This window comes from Ammospiza nelsoni, chromosome 20, assembly GCF_027579445.1.
Source record: "Ammospiza nelsoni isolate bAmmNel1 chromosome 20, bAmmNel1.pri, whole genome shotgun sequence".
NCBI lineage: Eukaryota > Metazoa > Chordata > Aves > Passeriformes > Passerellidae > Ammospiza > Ammospiza nelsoni.
In genome coordinates this window covers 6358437-6378103 of record NC_080652.1, presented here as the reverse complement: position 1 = coordinate 6378103, position 19667 = coordinate 6358437, and the positions used below count along the sequence as shown (strand labels likewise).

General features: G+C 43.3%; 1 protein-coding gene across 7 annotated transcripts in view; it reads left to right on the top strand.

Annotated features, from left to right (window-relative positions):
• Positions 1-19667, top strand: part of DNM1 (dynamin 1) — a 64931-nt gene that overhangs the window by 10262 nt on the left and 35002 nt on the right. For 5 of the 7 annotated variants that reach the window (XM_059486333.1, XM_059486332.1, XM_059486330.1 and 2 more), the window contains exons 2-10: positions 13178-13251; positions 13774-13923; positions 14282-14485; positions 14965-15063; positions 15741-15901; positions 16756-16898; positions 16977-17112; positions 18223-18290; positions 19292-19430. In XM_059486333.1, the coding sequence (XP_059342316.1) occupies positions 13178-13251; positions 13774-13923; positions 14282-14485; positions 14965-15063; positions 15741-15901; positions 16756-16898; positions 16977-17112; positions 18223-18290; positions 19292-19430 (1174 nt within the window). The remainder of the gene's footprint in view (positions 1-13177; positions 13252-13773; positions 13924-14281; positions 14486-14964; positions 15064-15740; positions 15902-16755; positions 16899-16976; positions 17113-18222; positions 18291-19291; positions 19431-19667) is intronic. The other 2 variants (XM_059486331.1, XM_059486334.1) reach the window with 1 other exon arrangement.

Genomic DNA, 19667 nt, shown 5'->3' with positions numbered 1-19667 from the left:
CTATTCGTGCAAGATGTGTTTGTTATGTCAGGCCTGCAAACCAAGCATCCCAAACTAATTTTGGAGAAAGAGATCCATTTCCTGAATGAATTTGTATAGACTATTGAAGGAATGATATTTAAGGAATGTTTACTGCAAAAGAATAAGTGAGTTACTGCACTGGCACTTGATACTTTGCCAACTTCTGTTTGGACAAAGTTGAACTCCCATTGGACACCTGGAGGGGCAAAAGCAGATGTCTTAGAAATCACTGTATTGGTGGAATGGAGATACAAGAGAGAGATATTTAGTTAAACCCTTTACTTGTGCAAGATAAGGAAAGGAATGGAAGGCTGTGTAAGACTGTGGTCTGTCCAAGTCACTATGCCACAATTTTGCTATCAGAATGCTCTGATAAGGCAACACCTGCTTTGATCTTCCTTTTGTTGCTGTTGTTGAATTTAAGTCCAGCCTTTTTGTCACCTCCCATGGTCACTGCCCATATTTGACTAGAGCAAAATGTGCCTTTTGTGCACATGAGAAGTGCTGTTCCACTGGACATTGGAACCAGACAGGAGGTCTGAAGCTCATCTCTTCTGGGACTATTGATCTGATTTTTGTTCTGGTATAGTGGGAAATGGAGATGTTTGTGTGGTTTTAAGTAGAGTTTAATGCTTCTGACTTTGCTCTGCACTGAAGGTGTTTGCAATAAGACTGCTGGGTCTTCTTCAAGGGCTTTAAGTGGCAGTGCCTCTGCACTGTGTTCCCAGCTTGGGTTGATCCTAATTATATCTGGAGCTGCAGAGGTGCAGTGCATAGCAAGGAGCCTGGCACTGTTCCTGCATACTTCTCCAGGCTGAGCAGAGATGTAAATTAGCATCTTAAATTCCCTCTGCAGGGCAGCTGTGCACTGTGGGCAGTTTGGTCAGGATGCCTGAGTGCAGCATAACTCTGTTAGCCCATGGAATTCTGTCCTTCCTGCCTGGCCTGTTGGAAAGGAAGCAGGCTGCCTCCCATTCCACACCACTCTCTGCCTCTTACCACTGACCCAAGATAAGCTTTGTGGTTCATGCATTCAGCTTTATAAACTCACCACCAATGTGTGGCAACTAACAGCACATCATGGCTTGTTGAGGTACCATCCTTCCTCATGCAGCTTCTGTTTGGTTTGTGTCTGTGGGCTCATCAAAGTGACTTTGCCTTTGCCAATGAAGTCTTTCAGTTGTCTGTACCCTTTAAGGGATTCAGGCTCTGGGCAGCCTGTCTCCTTTGCTAGCACACATTGCTGTCTGGGAGTGGAGTAAGTGTCATGCTGCAGTGATGAACTGTGCCTCCAGCTACATTTGTTCTTCTCTTGGGTCTTGCAGCAAATATCAGGACTCCAGAGGTGGAGTTTTGACAAGAAATCTAAGATTATACTTAGCACAAATATTTTATATCTTTGAATTTACCGTTGTGCCTGGTTTCCTTCTCTGAAGGAGAGAAGGACAAAAAGGGGGATAACCCCCTTTTTTATCCAGAGCCTCCATACTATGAGTAGGGTGAGTATTATTTACTGCTGCACAGTATGATGGTGTCTCTGAGCACAGGAGAGCCTCTCCTGCTGGGCAGCCTTTAGACTGCCTCTGCTGCTGGGCAGTCTGGACTCAGCTGCAGCCTGGCTGCAGAGATTAAGGCACTGCTGGTGGGAAATAGCCAGGTCAGCCTGCTGCTCGTCAGTCTTAGCATCCATTAATCCCAGGGTGTTATTGTGGCTGTGCTTTCCCATCAGCCATTCCTGTCGCAGAGTTTTAGTGTACAGCTTGTCCTTTTGTTTTCTCACAGCTCAAGTTGCAGGTGCTGAACAGGTCACGTTTTTCGAGGCTGCAGCCTTCTGTTACAGCAGAGCCAGGGGTTGTTGGTAGCTTTGTTTGTGCCAAGGCAGAGCAGTGTTGCTGCAGTGTTATGACAGATCAGTGCAGCTTGAAAAAGAGGCAAAGATGCTGGGTCATGGGTTTACCTTTCTGGCCTTAAAAAAAACCTGTTTATTCTCCACTGTCATAGGGACTGAACTAATTGGATGCTCTGTGGTGTTGCTGCTGCCTGGTATTGTCTTCTTGGGGACTGTCTGGAAATTGCAGGGAGAGTTTTGCCAGGGTATATATGCTTTTGAAGTAGCAAAAGGAAAATTTGCTTTTGTGCTTTTGTGATGGTGAAAATTAAGCAAGACAGACATAAAGGTCTGGTTTACAGTTTTTGGGGTGGAGAATGCATCATGCAGTGCAATGTTGCTGGTGTTACTTTTTTGTTTTTCTCACATGAGTAAAACCAGCCTTGTTTCCTTTCTCCTGGGATTGCAATTCTTGAAATCAAAACTGCATTTTCCACAAATGTGTAATCCTTACTGCCACATCCATTCAGGATACACCAGGCTGCTTATTCTCTCGAGTTCCTGATATTGTCATACAGAATAAGTACTGTATTATTTTTTACCGTGAATATCCCAAGGCAGCAAACAAAATCCAGGATTTCATTTTCTATTACTCAGAAAATCCTAGAGGAAGCTGCAGAGGAGCAGTGCTGCAGTTTTGTGCTGTCTCCAGCCTGTGCTTCCCCAGCTCTGCAGCCTGGAGTCAATGCGGCATTTGCTATAACGGGCAGTGACTTTTTGAGATCAGGCACTGCACTGTAGGCTGTACCACTCTAAATAATTCTCCACAGTAAAATGCAGAGCTCCAAACAAGAAAATGCCTTTACAGTTTTTTACCTGCAGAAACACAGGGTAAATTGGCTCACAAGTGCACGTGAGGTGCTGGAGTATTCTGTTTTGATTTCCCATCTGTGTTCTACGTCCTCACGTATTCTGGACTAACCCATCTGCAGGAAGATAGCAGGGAGGGAGCTGGCAGATAACTCAACCCTCAAAATGGAGGAGGAGAAGAATATTCCTGATTAATTCTCTCACAGCTGAGATGAACTGAAGCAAATGACATTTTGGATGAGATGGTCAGGTTTGGAGGCTGGGAGTGCCTCTTGTTTCTCCTCCAAACTCTTGCCCTATAACTGTAGACCCTTGCTTAAAACCTCAGCAGCTTGGGGCTGATGCCCACCAGTGAGGGATGCAGGAGCTGTGTGGACATCAAACTGATTTGTTTCTATGGAAACAGTAGATCTCACCATGTTTTAGGGAAGTAGGAGGGGAATTATACCCCTGGGCCTGGTTCTGGCTCTCAGATTGGATTGGTTGCTGCACAGCAATTGCAGAGCAGCAGCCCATGAAGGGATTATCTACCAGCCAGTGATCACAATTAGGGAGGGAAGCACGTGGCTCCAATCTGTCCCTGTTGTGGGATTCCCAGGGTCACAGCCCTCCATGGCACTTAAAAGCCAAGAGTTTAACCTTGGTTACTCATAGCCCCAAAGGAGGGCTGCACTGCAGTGCAGGCAGTGCACCCAGACTCCTCAGCTGGGATGGCTGAGGGAATGAGCTCTGCTTGTACCTCACAAGAGCTGAAAACTGTTTGTGGTGTCTGCAAGGTCTGGGGGAAGCTGAGATCTTTTAGACAAACTTCAAATGATGCTTGGTGATGAAATTATTTTAAGTCCAGTTTGTTGTACTGATCTCAGAAAGTCTCAGCACTTGAAGTGCTGTGACTAGGGGTGATGATTTTGAGACCTTTTTTATGAAAATGAAAGGTAACCTCATGTAACCACAGAAGGAATCAAAGCATGAATATGAACCTTGAACAGATTGAAATAAGAAGGGTTTTTACTGAACTCCGTATATTCTTAGTGATCTGTAGAACTAAGTCTCTTCAAACTGGCCTGGTGCAAGATCCCAGTGCTGGTCCTTCTGAAGGAGTTAACCAACACCTCTGTATTTCAGACTCTCAGGTCCTAAAGGCACTTACCTATCCAGGCTGTAGCACTGACGGAGAGGGAGAGCTTGTATTTCTAGATAGAAAGAAGGCAGACCATGGAAAACTGACAGAAAGGGTAATGCCTGTGTGTGTTTGAGCCTTTTCCCAAGGTACTCCTTGTTTCCTACAAATGTAGGACAGGAGCTGTGTAACTCTCTGTAATGGGGAGAAATTCTCTTTGCTCAGCTTCTGTCTCCCCTTACTGTATAGGGACTTCCTGTATTCCATGTTATGTAAACTGAGTTAGGGATGAAGGGCAGCTTCCAGCAGAAATTCTTTCTTTATGCTTTGTAATATAGCCAGTGAGTCAATTGGATGGGATAATCCTGGTTATGGATTTGCAGGGCTGCATCAGAAGAATGCAGCAATATCTCTGCTTTACTTTCATGTCATCTAAAAATATATATATATTTAGACCTTGAAAGTCAGGCCAGATCCTGCTGTAAGGTTTGCCAAGCACAGAGCTGGGGTGTGCTGGAATTACTGTAGACATCCAGCAGCAGAAATGCCTGGGGCAGACTCATGGCTATGCCAGTTTGGTCTGCATGCTGGCAGGCCCTCAGGCCATTGACTGGAAGTGTAAGATTGCCTGTGACTTTCTTGGAAGTCCCTTGCCCTGTGGAAGCAGGGCAGCCATGGGGACTCTGTGGTTGTTGTGCATTTGATGAACTGGTGCACAGCAGCTCCAGCACAGCCATGACTTGGCATGATGCACACAGCTGTCTTCCAGATTGTGATGTATCCTGAAGCTAGTGGAGTGTGAAACAGAAAAATCAGCCCAAAGGATTCAAATTAAAATAAACAATAGCAAAACTTATCTTATCCTACTGCTGCCAGCAACCTGCATAGAAGCATGTACAGGAGAGGGGCTGAGATGCAGAGAAAGGAGGTGTGGAAAGAGTGGATTAAAGAGGCCCCAACTGCTATGGATGGCTCCTGGGTACCAGTCTGTGCAGTGAGATAAGGCAGAAAAGCAGAATTTAGTGTGCTTGGGGAGGGGTGGGGGAGAGAGCTGTTTCCAAGTGAGCATTCATGTAAAAATTGCTGTGTGCTTTCCTTCTGGCTTTGGCAGTGTTAAGGAAGGTGCTGCAGGCAGGAGACTGAGCACAGCCACTGCAGTTGAAGTATCAGTTATGTGAGAGAACATTGCCCCAGGGTGTTCCTCTCTCATTGTCTGAGCCCCCTCAGCCCACACTTGGCTCAACAAACACATTCTGAGTGGGAAAAACATGTTTTTGATTAACACTTGTGATGTTCAAGGCATGTAGGTCCTCCCAGAGGCATGAGAGCACATGAATATGACAATGCCTTCCAGCAACAAAAATCCAGTAACAAAAATCCTTCTCCTGTTTTATAAGAAAGATCTGGGCCCTACAAAGTACTGGACACTGTCATCTCTGTATATGTAAATCAGTGGCCAGTAATTGTGTTCTGTCCCAGGGTGAGGAGACAAGCTGATGATAAAATGGCTAAGATGGAAACTTGAAATTCAATCTATCCCTCTGTGGCACATCATTTACCCCAAATGTCAGTGAAACAAACCTCACCATTATGTCTGTCCACGAGGAACTGGATTTGATTTGCCAAACTCATTGTGTAGGCTTTCAAACAGCCAGGCATGCAGCTTTCTATGGAGGTGGATTCTCTTGGAGGGGGCAGTCTCCTGAAAGGTTTCTTGTCTTTTCAGCAGAGACTGGTGTGGGGTCATTGTGATTCTTGAAATGTTGTGTTTTGCAATAGATGTAGGTTTCTGATGTGGCTTTATTGAGTTTATATGTTAACTCTATAAATACACTGTATTTTTCTTATTTTGAATGAAGTGAGAGCACAGTGTGGGAAGAAGATACAGGAGAACTCCAGAACATGGCATGTCCTGGTCATTGGTAAAAGAGGTGCAGGAACCACAGCAAAGGTGATTCTTGTGGTGAGAATCATGGCAGTTCTGGAGCAGGATGTGGTGTGAACATGTAATACAACTATTGCTACACTTATTACACTGAATTAGCCTGGCTGCTGTCCTTTCATGTTTGGAAATCTCAATGCCTCAGTCTGCACAAAACCTTGGGCAGAACCTCTTGCTGGCCCTGTGCTGGTATCAGGTGCAATTCTGCACAAGGGAATAGAACAACTCCAGGCAGACTGGGAGAAGGTGCCAACTCCAGAAGTTACTTTCTACTTCATTCTCTACCCTCTCTGACTGCTGTTTGTAAATTATGCAGTATTATGTTACAAATGTGTCCAGCTTGTACTGGCATTTGTGTTTTGCCCTGCTTGGGCAGCACCTGGGAATTTTCTGGGCAGCCCCTGGGAACTCACCTTAAACACAGCAAACTTCCACACTTGAGAAGCTGTTTGGCCCTTTGGTTACTGACTTGGGGAACTGTACTTGGGAGGAGTGGCCAGGTGCTGGAGAGGCTGTTTGAGGGTCAGAATTATTTAACAAAACAATTGTAAGTGTTCCAAGCCAGCACAATGGTGTTAACCTCCCTCTGCACTATTGTAAATAGGAACTCAAGGTACAAGGCAGTGGGAAGCCTTCTCTTTATTTTTTTTTGTTTCTCCTAACATGTATATTATGGTGACACTCATGAACTATTGCCTGTCTTTATTTTTCACAATTGTTTTCTTGAATAATGAATCATTGTGCACAATAATATTGCCAGTATACTGGAAAATGGTGTACTTACAATAGATCTTTATTTCTATATGTATCCATTGTGTGGCCAGTACCAATTGCATCCTAAGAATTTACATTATGCCAAGTGCTTATGGAATTGCTCTTGTTCACTGTGGGTCAGTGCTAGGCATACTTGTGCTGTGGGGTTTGGTTGAAAAATAATGTGCATCCTCTGGCTTAAAGTTATCTAAAAGTGCTAACCTTAATGGAAAAAACCATGGCTTAACTAGGAACAAGATTTAGATTATGATTGAGTCTCTGTGACTGGTGTCCAAGTTGATGTGAAGCAGTATGAAAGGAATATGAAAGCTTAGGGCAGAGGAAAACAGAATGGCAGCTTGATGGATGTTTTTGTTCATAATGCACCTGTTTTTAATGCTTGTTGTTCCTCTTGGCCTGTCTGGCTTTTTTTTTTAGTTGAGAAGTGCTTTGGCTCAGGCAAGAGAAGAGCTCACAGAGGCACCAAGTTAGCAGGAAACTCTGAATCTGCAATGCAGCCCTCTTGGCAACCTGCTGGCTGGCAGAGGAAAGAACAAACTTGTCCTTGTTCTTGTCCCACACCTGAATTGTGGAATTGCTTACAAATGTAGTTGCATGTTGCTTGAAGGATCAGACTAGGAAGGTGCTCCAAGGGCAGTTCTGCAAATTTCTTCCTTGTATAGAGCTTCATGATGTCTACTGTGAAGGAGCACTAGGAGTCAGTGACCAAAAAGTACAAAGCTCCTGCTGTTTGAGGTGTTTGTTTTAGGAGTCAATATGATTAATATAAATATTTTCAGTGTGTGGTTAAAGTGCCCCATAGGTGTCAGCCTGTGTGTTAAGGATTCATTTTGATGTGCTGAAGTAAGCACATGTTTGAAAATACAGGTGCTGTGAGATGAAATGCTGTTCAGAGAAATGTGTAAGCTGTCCACAGAATGCAGCTTGTGTGAAAATGTCACTGTTGCTGATGGGCACAGTGATCAGAAGAATCATGTGTCAAAGGTATCAATACCCCAGGATTGGCTTGGGATTCTTGTAAAGCCCTGTGCCATCGTGAGCTGAGGAGGAACTCTTGATCTGGGTGTGTGAGAATGATGAATGATCAATTGTAAGCCTTGACAGATGAAAATGGTTTGAAGCTTAGGCAGGAGCAGGTCTGAACTGTGTAACCAGACAGTAAAATCCATAGGGACAGAACTGTATTTCTTGTGGTATATTGGCATACTGCTTTGTGCAGTGCATTTCTGATTGAATTGCTGTCCCCAGGCACCATCAGAACACAGGAAGTTACAAATACTCAAATTAAAATACAAACAGCCTTATGAAATTATGGAGGCTGTGTGAATTTTAATTTTCTGAAACTAATATAATCCAAACTGGGGATTAATCACATCCCTTAATACCCTGTTTTTCTATAGATGCTTAATAAGAAATCAAATAGAAATTAAATGATCAGATGCTGGTGTTCCCTTCTGTTCTTTGCAACTACTTTTATGTCTTCATAAACTGCTGTTTTGGCTCTTCAATTGAGGCTTTACCTTCTCTAGTGCATTCTGATAAAAAATCTCAAAGGTCTGGCAAACAATTGACTGCAGCTATGCTGTTGGTTTGTCTAGACTAGGCCTAGATTTGTATTTCAGAGCCCTCTATAAACAGCTTTCTGAGCTTCTCTGGAGACAGGGAAAGCAAGGTCTGAGTTCATGTGGAACAAGAGATGGTGCCTGGGACTCTGTTCTGGTTCGTTCTGCTGCAGCTTCAGTGAAGACAATAATCATGCATGAAAAAGCTTTGACTCAAAATCCTTTCAAAAATACAGATTACCAGTGGATGGAGAAGGTGCAAAACTTGAATTTGCTGGAAGGAGGGAATAAATGATGCTCATATTTGCAGTGGAAGAGAATCTATAGAGAAGCACTTGCAGCCTGAGCTGATGTGTGGGGATGCCATTCTTGCTGTTCCCTGTTAGGAAGTTGTGGTTATCACTTCTGATATCATGGCTACAGGGTCAAAAAGAGATTTGCAAACACCAGATTGCTGGAATGAAACAGCACTGTAAATGTTACAGGAATCTCTAAGCCTTAGAGCACAAACCTAAAGCAGTGAGCTGACACTTCTGGCAAAGCACGAAGGGACAGACTGGCTCAGGCAATCACTTCTCTTGTACTTATCAGGATTTGAGAGCATTTATTCCAGCAAAGCTGGTGGAGCAGGCACAACATGCCCCTAACAGTCACTGAGATGCTCAAAGAATTGCTTGTCCTCCAGTGTCTCATTTCACAGGAAAACAACAAATCCAAGTGTTTGACCAAAGGAGTAAAGAAGTATTCTTTGGTCTGAGCAGACTCTATGTGTGTGGACACAAATGTGCCCCTACTGCAGCAAACTAACTCATCTAAATATCTTTTAATATACAGTCACATTTTCTTCATTGTAGCACAGTGAATAAACACAAGCAACATGTCTGAAAGTCTCAGTGTGTGCCTCTTCAGGTAATCCCAAGCTTTCCGTATGGGTATGTGTCCTACGTTTTTTGATTGCATCTCTCTTTGCTTCCCTTTCCATACAATATATGTTGATTTATACAAGCAGTTTGTCAATTTCCTTTGTTTTATGAATAGTTTGGGCAAAGTGTCTTTGGTTGATGCTACTTTTAACTTCTAATCCTTTGTATTGTGCAAGTCATTAAATGAATTCTGAAACTTGTTTATAGAGCAGAGGTGTTTTTTTTTTGGTCACTAATAGCCACTATTAACCTTTCTGTTCTCTAGGATTCTAAGTTTCCTAATGCATGAAGGTTTTTCATAGATAGTGTCTGGCTTTAGTTAAAAGTCTCAAACAAACAAACAAGAAAACAATTAAGGAAAGCCCAATTCCCAATGCTCTGATTATAAATGGATTGTTGCATGACATCAAGATTGCCTTAATGTGTTTTCAAGGTGTTTGGATTTTATTTTGGTGTTGCTCTATAGTAGCTACTTTCCCTTCAATATTTTTTTACTGCATTAAGAATGCAGCTTTCAGCCCAAATCTACACTCTCATGCAGTTCTGCATATGAAAATAGTAATGAGACTGGAGGGGATGCTGTGATTGTGCTTGCCCTGAGGTGGCTAGTCAAGAACATGTGTAAGCACTTCAGAACTGAGCAATGCAAAATACAACAATAAATACCTTTTCAGGTCATTTCCCTGCCTGAACTCTTCCAGCCTGAGACCTGTTAAGATTTGCATCCTTGGTTCTTTGTGTTGCCTTGGTCTAGAAGAGGAGATCTGTCTCTGGCCAAGAATTTACCTAGCTCAGTATTCTCTTTGCCTGTTGTTAATAAAAAAGACTGTGAAATACATAGAAATAAGTCTTCCAATAAGTGATGATTTGGGAAATGTAATTATCTGAGCCTAGTTTTCCAACCTTGATAAAATGCTTGGAATTGCATTGCTAGAACCGATACCTCAATATCTTGATTCAGAATTTTGAGTCAATAGCTAAGAAAGCTACAAGCAGATTAAGTATTTATATTCCCTGCATACAGCTCTGTCTGTTTTAGCTGCTACTTTGTGTATTTTCTAGATGAAGCCTAGCCTGGAGGAGTGGCACAGTGTTGTATTCCTGCTTTAAAGCACAGGAAACCAAATGTTGTCGTGCACTTCTGTGTGTTACAAACAAAGAAACAGAAAAAGGATTTCCCAATTCTTAAGATAAAGAGTGAAAGTGGAAAACAAGGGGGTTGGTGCCCTCAACCTGAGTAACATAATTCAGGCAGTCACGTATAGTGATGTATGTAATGAGGCTCTGCTGTCATCCTACAGGCTGCCTTGTCTCAGCACTCAAAGCCTTTACAACATTTTATCTCTGAAGACTTATTCCATCTTTTTCCTCCCTCTGCCATATATGTCCCCTGCTGGAAGTGAATAAGCCATTTTAACCCCTCTGCTCTTGCCTGCCTGAGTCACCTGGCAGTGTTGTGGTTTTTACCTGGTGTGTTGTATTCCTGATTCCAGCTTGGTGTCATCACTTTGGGCTGCCCTTTTGGAGCAATAACTGTGTTTGTAGCTCTTCCTTCAGGCTCTGAGGTGAGCTCAGCCTGTACTGGGCATGCTGTCTGTGCCACAGGTGCTCTGTGGTTGTATTTACTTGCAGCAGCAGTTTGTGCACCCTGCAAGAGGGCAGGCAGGGCTCTCCACTCCTGCTGCTCCTCAGCACTCAGCCAGCTCCCCACAGAATTTACTAATCCCTACTTTTTGCTTTCTATCATTTGAAAGGCTTAGCTGGAGCTGGAGGAGGAAGGGGTTTTTCCAGCAGACTGTAGAGAGACATTAAATGAAGAATAGGAAATAACATGGATAGTGTGGGATGATACTGCTCCAATTGTAGGCTTTTTGTAATAAAGCTTTTTGGCTGTGACTCCTAATAGGAGTCAAGTGTAGAGAAAATTTGAAAGTTGAACTGCATGTACCTCCCAATAGTTTGTGGGTAGGAACATTCATTTTCTGATATTAGGGGTCAGATTTGCATGTATTTTCACTCAGAACTAGAGCAGCACTAAAGATTGTTGGTTTAGGTGACAAAATCTTCCATATTGATTTGTTGTCTTGTCCTCTAGAGGACGTAGGGGTTTTTCCTTGGGATAGCCTGGGAGCTACTTGAGTTAACAAATAAATTGGATCTTTTAAAAATAATGCTGGAACCCAATGTCATAGGCTTTCTATCTCTCTTTGTCTTGAGATTTTTTTTTCTTAGTAGCTGTGATAAGGACAGCAGAGAAATTGGGATTTTAACCAAAGCAGAAAGTTGCAGGAACACATGGTGCAGCATGAATAGGATCTTGCTTCCTATTGATTTCATGCTTATAAATGCAAGTGGTCCTTTTTCTACAGTAAAGCAAGATTTGATACTACAGGTTGGAAACCAATAACTAGAGGACTGTCTTGGTGTGCTGGAAAGGGAATCTGTAGTAATATGATTCCTTTTTCTCAGGTATAAGTTCAAAATAATTTAGTGGCACTCAAATGGATTTGTTATTATGCTAACAACTGATACAAGGATAGGATTTTTCCACATATTGACCACAGACATCTATAGGAATGGAGCTGAGACAGCAGAAAACTGTTAGAATGATGCAGTGTCTCAGAGATTCCAGGGTTAATCCCACTGGAATGGAAAAACTAGAGCTGTGTTATTTGAAAATAAAATGAAAGGCAATCCCCAGTTAACTCTTTATACTTCTGGAAAGTCTAAAATAATGAGAATGAGTTTCAGTCTAATTTTAACTGAAGTTCCATTACTCCTGACTTTAGTAATTAACAGGTGATATTTTTATTTGAGGTGTTAGAGGATATACAGTGCCTTCTTACACTCATTGCATTTGAACCTAGTCTTCAGTTTTTGATATTACCAAGTTATTCTGACATTCCCACAGATGGGGAATTACTTTTATAGGTGAGAAAATGGAAATACAGAGAAGCAGAATAACTTGCATAGGGTTACACAGGACATGATTGGCCAGACCAGGAGCTGAGACAGGGCTGCTCAAGGCCTTGTCTGAAACAAACTCACCTCTCATCTTCGTGGACTTTGTCAGTCTTAAGTTCATGCAGGAGTAAGAGGAATACCTCAAAGTGGAGAGCCCTGCATTTCTCATTCAGCAGAGTCAGTAGTTACTCCTGAATCAGCAAAATTATTCCTTACCACAGTTCTGAAGGGAAGGAGGATTGTCTGCCAGAACCCTGCCAGTGTAGGCAGGGCTTCTTTTAACAGAGAATTTTATGTTCATGCTGCAGGAAACATATTTTGAAGTGATGCTTCCCTCAGTAGGCGAGGAAGCAATTGATTATATTTTCAGAACTGCTCAGTGATTCTTGAAGAGCCTCATGAACAGCCAAGTAGTAGAAAACCACAAACTAGCAAGGTCATCAGCAGATGCAGTGAGCATGCCTAGCTTTGGATTGGAGAAAAAGGAAAAGCAAAGGAGAACTGGTGGCCTCTGGCTGCTAAGTCAGCATTTGGAGAGTATTAGTACAAGGCTGCTTTCCCTTGAAATACTTGGAAATACACAAAAATTCAGGATTCTTTAAAGTACAGAGAGAAACTGCTACTTTTGCCTTGGCAATAGTGATACCTTAATAGCTATATCCAGGAGGGACCCTGTGTGGAGACAAGCCTTTGGCTGCTGGTTATTTTCTCAGTTGTATCACGTGGTGTTGGCACACTGGGACAGTGTGGTGTCTTCTCAAGCCTCAAGTGCAGGGTGTGAGTGAATTTGTGTAATTGTTTTTGCCAAAAGGAGGCATGCTAGTTCTTTGGCTCCGTGTCAGCTTCTCTTTTCTTTCTGAAAGATGAAAGTGTATTTTTTTCCAAAGTACAGACAGCTGTATTAAATGGGCTTGTTAGCTAACTTGGAACTTCAGCTGGAGGAGCTGTACTGCCACAGACACGATTAGAGGGACAGTACTGTGAGTATAAACTACTTCAGAACAAGGTCTTGCCCTTCTCAAGGAGAGGCACTTTGTTTTAGTCACTTAAACTTCTTTGTACTCATAGCTGGGGCTCCACCTTAGAGTCCATGTATACTTCTAGAAGCAGAAAAGCTGTAAAAAGGGAAGGAAACAATCACACACTCATCCAAAACTTCCTGTTTCATTGCAGGGACTTTCTGCCACGTGGATCTGGCATCGTAACCAGGCGCCCACTGGTCCTTCAGCTGGTCAATGCCAGCACAGGTATGTGAGCTCCCTTCCCTGTGTGTCCAGCTGGATTGCTGTCCTAGTCAGGAAGGTCTTATTTGATCATTGGAGAAAATAAATAAGGATTTTCCTAAGGAAAAATGACCTGCAGCCTTTTTGTCTGTTTAACGCCTAATGCATTAAGTGTTGAGAAGCAAAATGCTTCTTAATGGTTTTTTTTGTTTTATTTTATTATTCAAGGCTTCATGCACGCACATCATAATTTTCCTTTGCCTATGCAGCTGTGCCTCTCATGAGTAAGACCTAAAAGCCAGAGGACCCTGCTGAAAATGAAGTGAATTATGGGGGTGAAGATGTTGGGCTCAATTGAATTATCTCAGGTTTTGACCACATCAGTGTGACTGCAATAACTACTGTTCAACCTGCAAACTCTGTTGGGAAAGGCCCTTGCCAGACTTCAACCCTTTAATTGTGTTTTGTTGTGTGATTCTTTCATCACACTTCTGAGTGTTTCTCTGATTTTGGTGACTATTTTTGACTCTGCTTCTGTTTACATAGAATATGGCGAGTTCCTACACTGCAAAGGAAAGAAATTCACCGATTTTGAGGAGGTCCGTTTGGAGATTGAGGCCGAAACAGATCGTGTTACTGGCTCCAACAAGGGGATTTCCCCTGTGCCCATCAATCTCCGGGTCTACTCTCCCCATGGTGAGTCCTAGTGCAGAGGGACCAGCTCTTCTAGAAGGCTCTGCACCCCATTGTGAACTGAAAACAAAGTACTGTCATTCCTTCCTGTTCAGTGTAGCATGTGTGGAAGGACTTTGAGGGCACAATTTTCCTATCAGTGTGAAAACACCAGATTTAAAGGGGAGGGTGATGAGATCATTGACAATCACTGTAGAAACAACCTGCAACTGGTTCTTACTGACAAGAAGGAAATGGAAAGCTTTGTGTGCTTTTGTGTGCACATCTCTTATCCCTTATTGGAGTCACTCTAACTACAGGTGGTACTTAAGACCAGCACATTGCTACATTAACCATCTCTTGTGCTAAATCCTGTGTCTAGTCCTGAACCTGACCTTGGTGGATCTGCCAGGGATGACAAAAGTCCCTGTAGGGGATCAGCCCCCTGACATCGAGTTCCAGATCCGAGACATGCTCATGCAGTTTGTCACCAAAGAGAACTGCCTCATCCTAGCAGTATCCCCAGCCAACTCTGATCTGGCCAATTCTGATGCCCTGAAGATTGCAAAGGAGGTGGATCCTCAAGGTAAATGTCTCCTGATTTATCCTGGCATTACTAGACAGTGGCCTGATCTTCATTTGGTTGTGATTAGCCCAGTAGCTGTGGCTCATGTCTGTTGTCTTGGGATGTATTTTCACCAACATTTTCTGAGAGGTATTAGTGAGTGTTAACAGTTACTGTAGTAGAAATTTTGTTACTCCCCTTTTCTTCATTTGTCTAAGCTCCATTTCTAAAGAGTTGAAGGATTTTCTTTCTTTTAATCATTTGCATTTGGCCTAGAAAGAGCTAGGAAAATATACACTAAAATCCTTTTCTGCTGTGGCTTAGCTTGTGCATTCAGCAGGATACAACTGAAAACTGATCTTGATTTTTGTCTGTTTTGCTCTTGTGGCCTCTTGTGCAGGAGTCCTTGAGTAGCTGAGTTGGGCAATCTGTAAGCTCTGTGAACAGACAAAATAATACATGAGTCATTTGATCAAGTGTGTTTGTAATTTTTTCCATAGGCCAACGCACCATTGGGGTCATCACCAAGCTGGATCTTATGGATGAAGGAACTGATGCACGAGATGTGTTAGAAAACAAATTGCTTCCCCTCCGTAGGGGTAGGTTTCCTCCATGGGCTTTGCCCATGATCTCTTTCCTCTGTTTTCCCTCTGTGAGGTGTCCTGGCCTCATCCTCTTCCTTCCTTCCCTTCTTATAACATTTCTTACAACTCGTGGTTAAACCATCTCTGTTCCAACCTAGAAGTGAGAAAAGTTGGGGAACAGGGCTCAGTCATGCTGTTAACAGGAACTTTTAAGGATTTATACCTTGATATGTTGTCCTAGCAGAAACACACTTATGCTCTTATTTTTACTTTTTCTTTCCTCTTTTCATTAAGGCAAACTGTGAAAGATGTCTAAAACACTCCCCTTGCTGCCTAGTGTAGAGATTAAATAATTCTGAGCTGTGATACTTGCTGTGGCCATGGCAAAAGTACCTGTGCTAAGGACTCATAAAAGGAGAGTCTGAAATAAATGAGACTGGAGTGTGCTTTGTGTTAGGGGAACAGTAACAAATAAACTAATTCTCTGTTCCATACTCATTTTTGTCCTGCATACCAAAATACCAGAAGGCCATTCAAGGAAAGTTTAATTTTAAACTCTTCCAGTTGCCCCTAATAATGTGTTACCACTAGAATCCCCCTTTTGTAATGCTGCTGATTGAGTATCTTCCTTCTCAAGTCTGAGTTTTATTTACATCCTTGCAGCCATCTGATCTCTTACCCCACTCTCACAGGTTACATTGGTGTGGTCAACAGAAGTCAGAAGGACATAGATGGCAAGAAGGACATTCAGGCAGCTCTGGCTGCAGAGAGGAAGTTTTTTCTCTCCCACCCAGCCTACAGACACATGGCTGATCGCATGGGAACCCCCTTCCTGCAGAAAGTTCTGAACCAGGTACTGTCCACAGTCAGGAACTGCTGCCCATGGTGTCACTGGCTCTGAAACACTGAGGCCAATAATGGAGCTTGCACCCCAAAGGCAGAGCACCGATTTATCCTTTCAGTAGCTGGTTTGTGGTATAATACACTATCAAAATGCAAGGTCTTTCTGGCTGAGTTAAAAGATATCTTCTAAATTCTAGTGATCTCTGTACCTAGCAGTATTTATGTGTTACTGATAGTTATTTCCCATCTATTGAGGCTATCTATTTTTCATACAGCAGCAATTTACTGTTGCTTTCCTTCTCTGCTCCCTTGAAATACTCTCTGAAGTGAAGAGAGTCTCTTTCCTATTTCTCCTTATTCAAATATTCATCTTCAAACTGGAGTTTCCCACAAAGCTGTGCATTGTGGAAACCTCTTATTAGAGCCTCATGAATGGTTTTGGCTCCTTCCACCTTGCCTTTTCACCCATTTTTTTTTTTTAAAAAAAAGCTGTACCACCACATTGGGTGTCACTGGTGTGCTAATCTGAAGGCAGAGTAGCTTCTACCCTCATGTAAAAAGCAAATGCTAATACTTTATTGTGAAGTTTATTCCTGGGTTTGGTTTGTGTGGATGGGAGTTTTGCACCATACTAGAAGGTAAACTGAAGGTCAAGAGTAGAGGGGGGAATAGGCAGGAGCTGGGGGGGGGGAATACCTTCAGCTCATAACTGGCATTTGTCCTGGGATAGACATTTTGTTAGGACCACACAGAAGAATTGAACACAGAGAGGAACTTCCATCTTTTTTGTAGTGTGGAGGCAGCAAACTCTTCCTAGTAACTACCTAGAGATTTATTGTCATCTTAAACCTTCTTCTTGTGCAGCAACTGACCAACCACATCCGTGACACGCTGCCAGGGCTGCGGAACAAGCTCCAGAGCCAGCTGCTGTCCATTGAGAAGGAGGTGGAGGAGTACAAGAACTTTCGTCCCGATGACCCTGCGCGCAAGACCAAAGCTCTGCTTCAGTGAGTGGCCTCAGTGTCCCTCCCTGGAAAGGCCTGCTCAGCAATGAGTGCTGCTTCATGCTCTTGGTTTTCTTTCAGGATGGTCCAGCAGTTTGCTGTGGACTTTGAGAAACGCATTGAAGGCTCTGGAGACCAAATTGACACCTATGAGCTGTCGGGAGGAGCTCGGATCAACCGCATCTTCCACGAGCGTTTCCCCTTTGAGCTGGTGAAGGTACTGCTTCCCCTTGCTGCTGACATACACTTTTTGTTTCCTGTTGTGTGTTACTACTTCTGTCTGTCTCCTTACTCCTCTTGCTATATTTCATCAACAGACTTTCTCTTCAGCTACTTTGTTTCATGGTTTTCCCTTTTATCAACTTTTTTCACTTGTGTGTCTCCTTTATTGGGATCTTCCCATAGTGCTGACTTTCCCTCTGTCCCTGTTTTTGTGACAGAACTTAACTTCCTCTGAGCTAAATGATAGTGTTTTTTGGACTTGATTCCTAGATGCTAAATTGAGTGTGAAAAATCACTTTAACAGAACCCATGGTAAATCAATGACTGAATGCCCTCACAGATATGTCAAATCTACTATGACTGAATTTCATGTGAAAGGAATGATGCTGAAACTCATAGTTCTTGATCCTGAGCATCAGACTAGATCTAAAGTTGGACTCATAGATACCTAAGAAGCAGGAAAAAGAATTGTAGGTGTACTTGGGGTTACTTCTGTCTGGCCCCTATCAATGGCCTAGAGGTGGGAATGATACAGAAATTGTACTCACCACTTAACAGTGGAAGAGGATTCTTATGGACAGACAGTTTTCTTGGATGGTGAATTACACTAACCTGATCAGGAGGGGTACTGAAAATCTTTTTATAATGTCAATTGGAACAAACTTAAAAGCCAGATCTTTCTGCTTCAACATTTTTTTTTTGCACTGCCTTTCTTTTTTTCACATTTGAATAGGATGAGGCCTTTCTAGTGAAATAAATAGCCTTCTTCACTGAAAAAGCTGCTGCCAAGATCTCATGCTAAATGTTGTGAGGCAAACCAGTTTTCTTTAGAAAGCCATCTAACTCTTCAGTCCCAGTGCTTTACCTCAAAGAACCTCCTTAAGAGCAGCTGAGGCATCTGTAAATGGAGGCCCTTAGCTGTTTGTGTGTGTCCAGGGTGTCCTCCTTTGGCCACAGCAGTTTTGTGGCTGGACTCTGTATCCAACACTTGGGCTAAATCTCGTGTGTCACATGGTAGTGCTGGCATGGGACCTCTTCTCTTCAAAGTCTGCTGCTGTGTAAATCAGTTTCAGAAAATTTCTGATGGAATTGTGTCCTGGTGCAGATGGAGTTTGATGAGAAGGAGCTGCGGCGGGAGATCAGCTACGCCATCAAGAACATCCACGGTATCAGGCACGTATCACACACAGGCAGAGCTCTGGCTGAAAAGCCTTGTAAATTCTTCTAGACCTTCCAAATGGAGTTGAAGACTTCAGAGGTACGGTAGGTCAGCCAAAGGGAGGGATAAGCTCTGGCTTAAATCTGGGAATAGGGACAATCATTGAAGAGTTTGCTTTCTTTTCCCATGTGGGAGTCACAGAAGCCTACAAGGTAAAAACCTGGGTGTCTTCACATCTTCTCCATCCTTTTTGGGCCTTTACATAGGAAAGTGTAGGAAGAGGGATGCAACCCCATACTAGTCCTTTGTTTAGTTAAAACTAAAACATTGATTTTCACACTAACCAGCATTTAGTTGTTCAAACAAGTGTTGGTGCACAGCCCCTCCTCCCCCAGAGATTTGAGGGAACACTGCTGTGCCCATCACCAGGGTCCAACTGGCCCCACACAGTTAGCAAATAGATCTGTATTCCCTTCAGTGTGAAGGTGAGTTGTCAGAAAATTCAGCCCTGAGGCCCTGAATTGTGCTACTCTTGGGAAGGTGCCTGTTGGAGCACACAGGGATGTGAACAAACACTGACCTAGATTTATTTTCATTCCTTTCTCTTGGTCAGCTACCAGCTGAACTTGATAAAGGGTATCAGATGTCAGTGTCCTAGCCTTTAGGAAAATCTTCCAGGGAAGGTCTCATCTCCTCCACAGCTCTGAGGTCAAATACACTGTGGAGGGGTCAGCCCCTGCCACCCTTAGGCTGAGGTGAAATGGTGACCTGGCTATTGCTGTCCAGCTAAGATCGATTTTGCCCTCAGCACCTCCTTCCTTGCGAGTGCCAAGCATCCCTCATTTGTAATGAACTTCAGTCAGGGCTTTTCCAGGGGATGTGACCCTTCCCAGCCCACATGTCCCGGGTTTTGGTGATGGTGGTGCCTGCTCCAAGATGTGTGTGTAACTCTGTGACATTCTCCTTGCCCCTTCTCCCCTTCCTGCCTTGTCTTGTCCCCACCCTGGGTGTTTAGAACCGGTCTCTTCACACCTGACATGGCCTTTGAGACCATTGTGAAAAAGCAGGTGAAGAAGATTAAAGAACCTTGCCTGAAATGCGTGGACATGGTCATTTCGGAGTTAATCAATACTGTTAGACAGTGCACCAAGAAGGTAACAGAGGCAGCATGGAGTTGGCACTTCCACCTGCTCGCTGGCTGCGGCGCAGCATCGTGACCTGGGCAGGGACTTGCCTGCAGCCACACTTGGTGTTTTCACCACCTCCTCAGCATGACTAGACCTGAGCAGAGCCAGCCTGGAGCGATCCAGCCAACAAGCCAAACAGAAAGGAAGCCCTGTGGAATGTGTTTTATGGCCCTGCTGCCTGAATCTTTTAGAGCTGAGGCATTC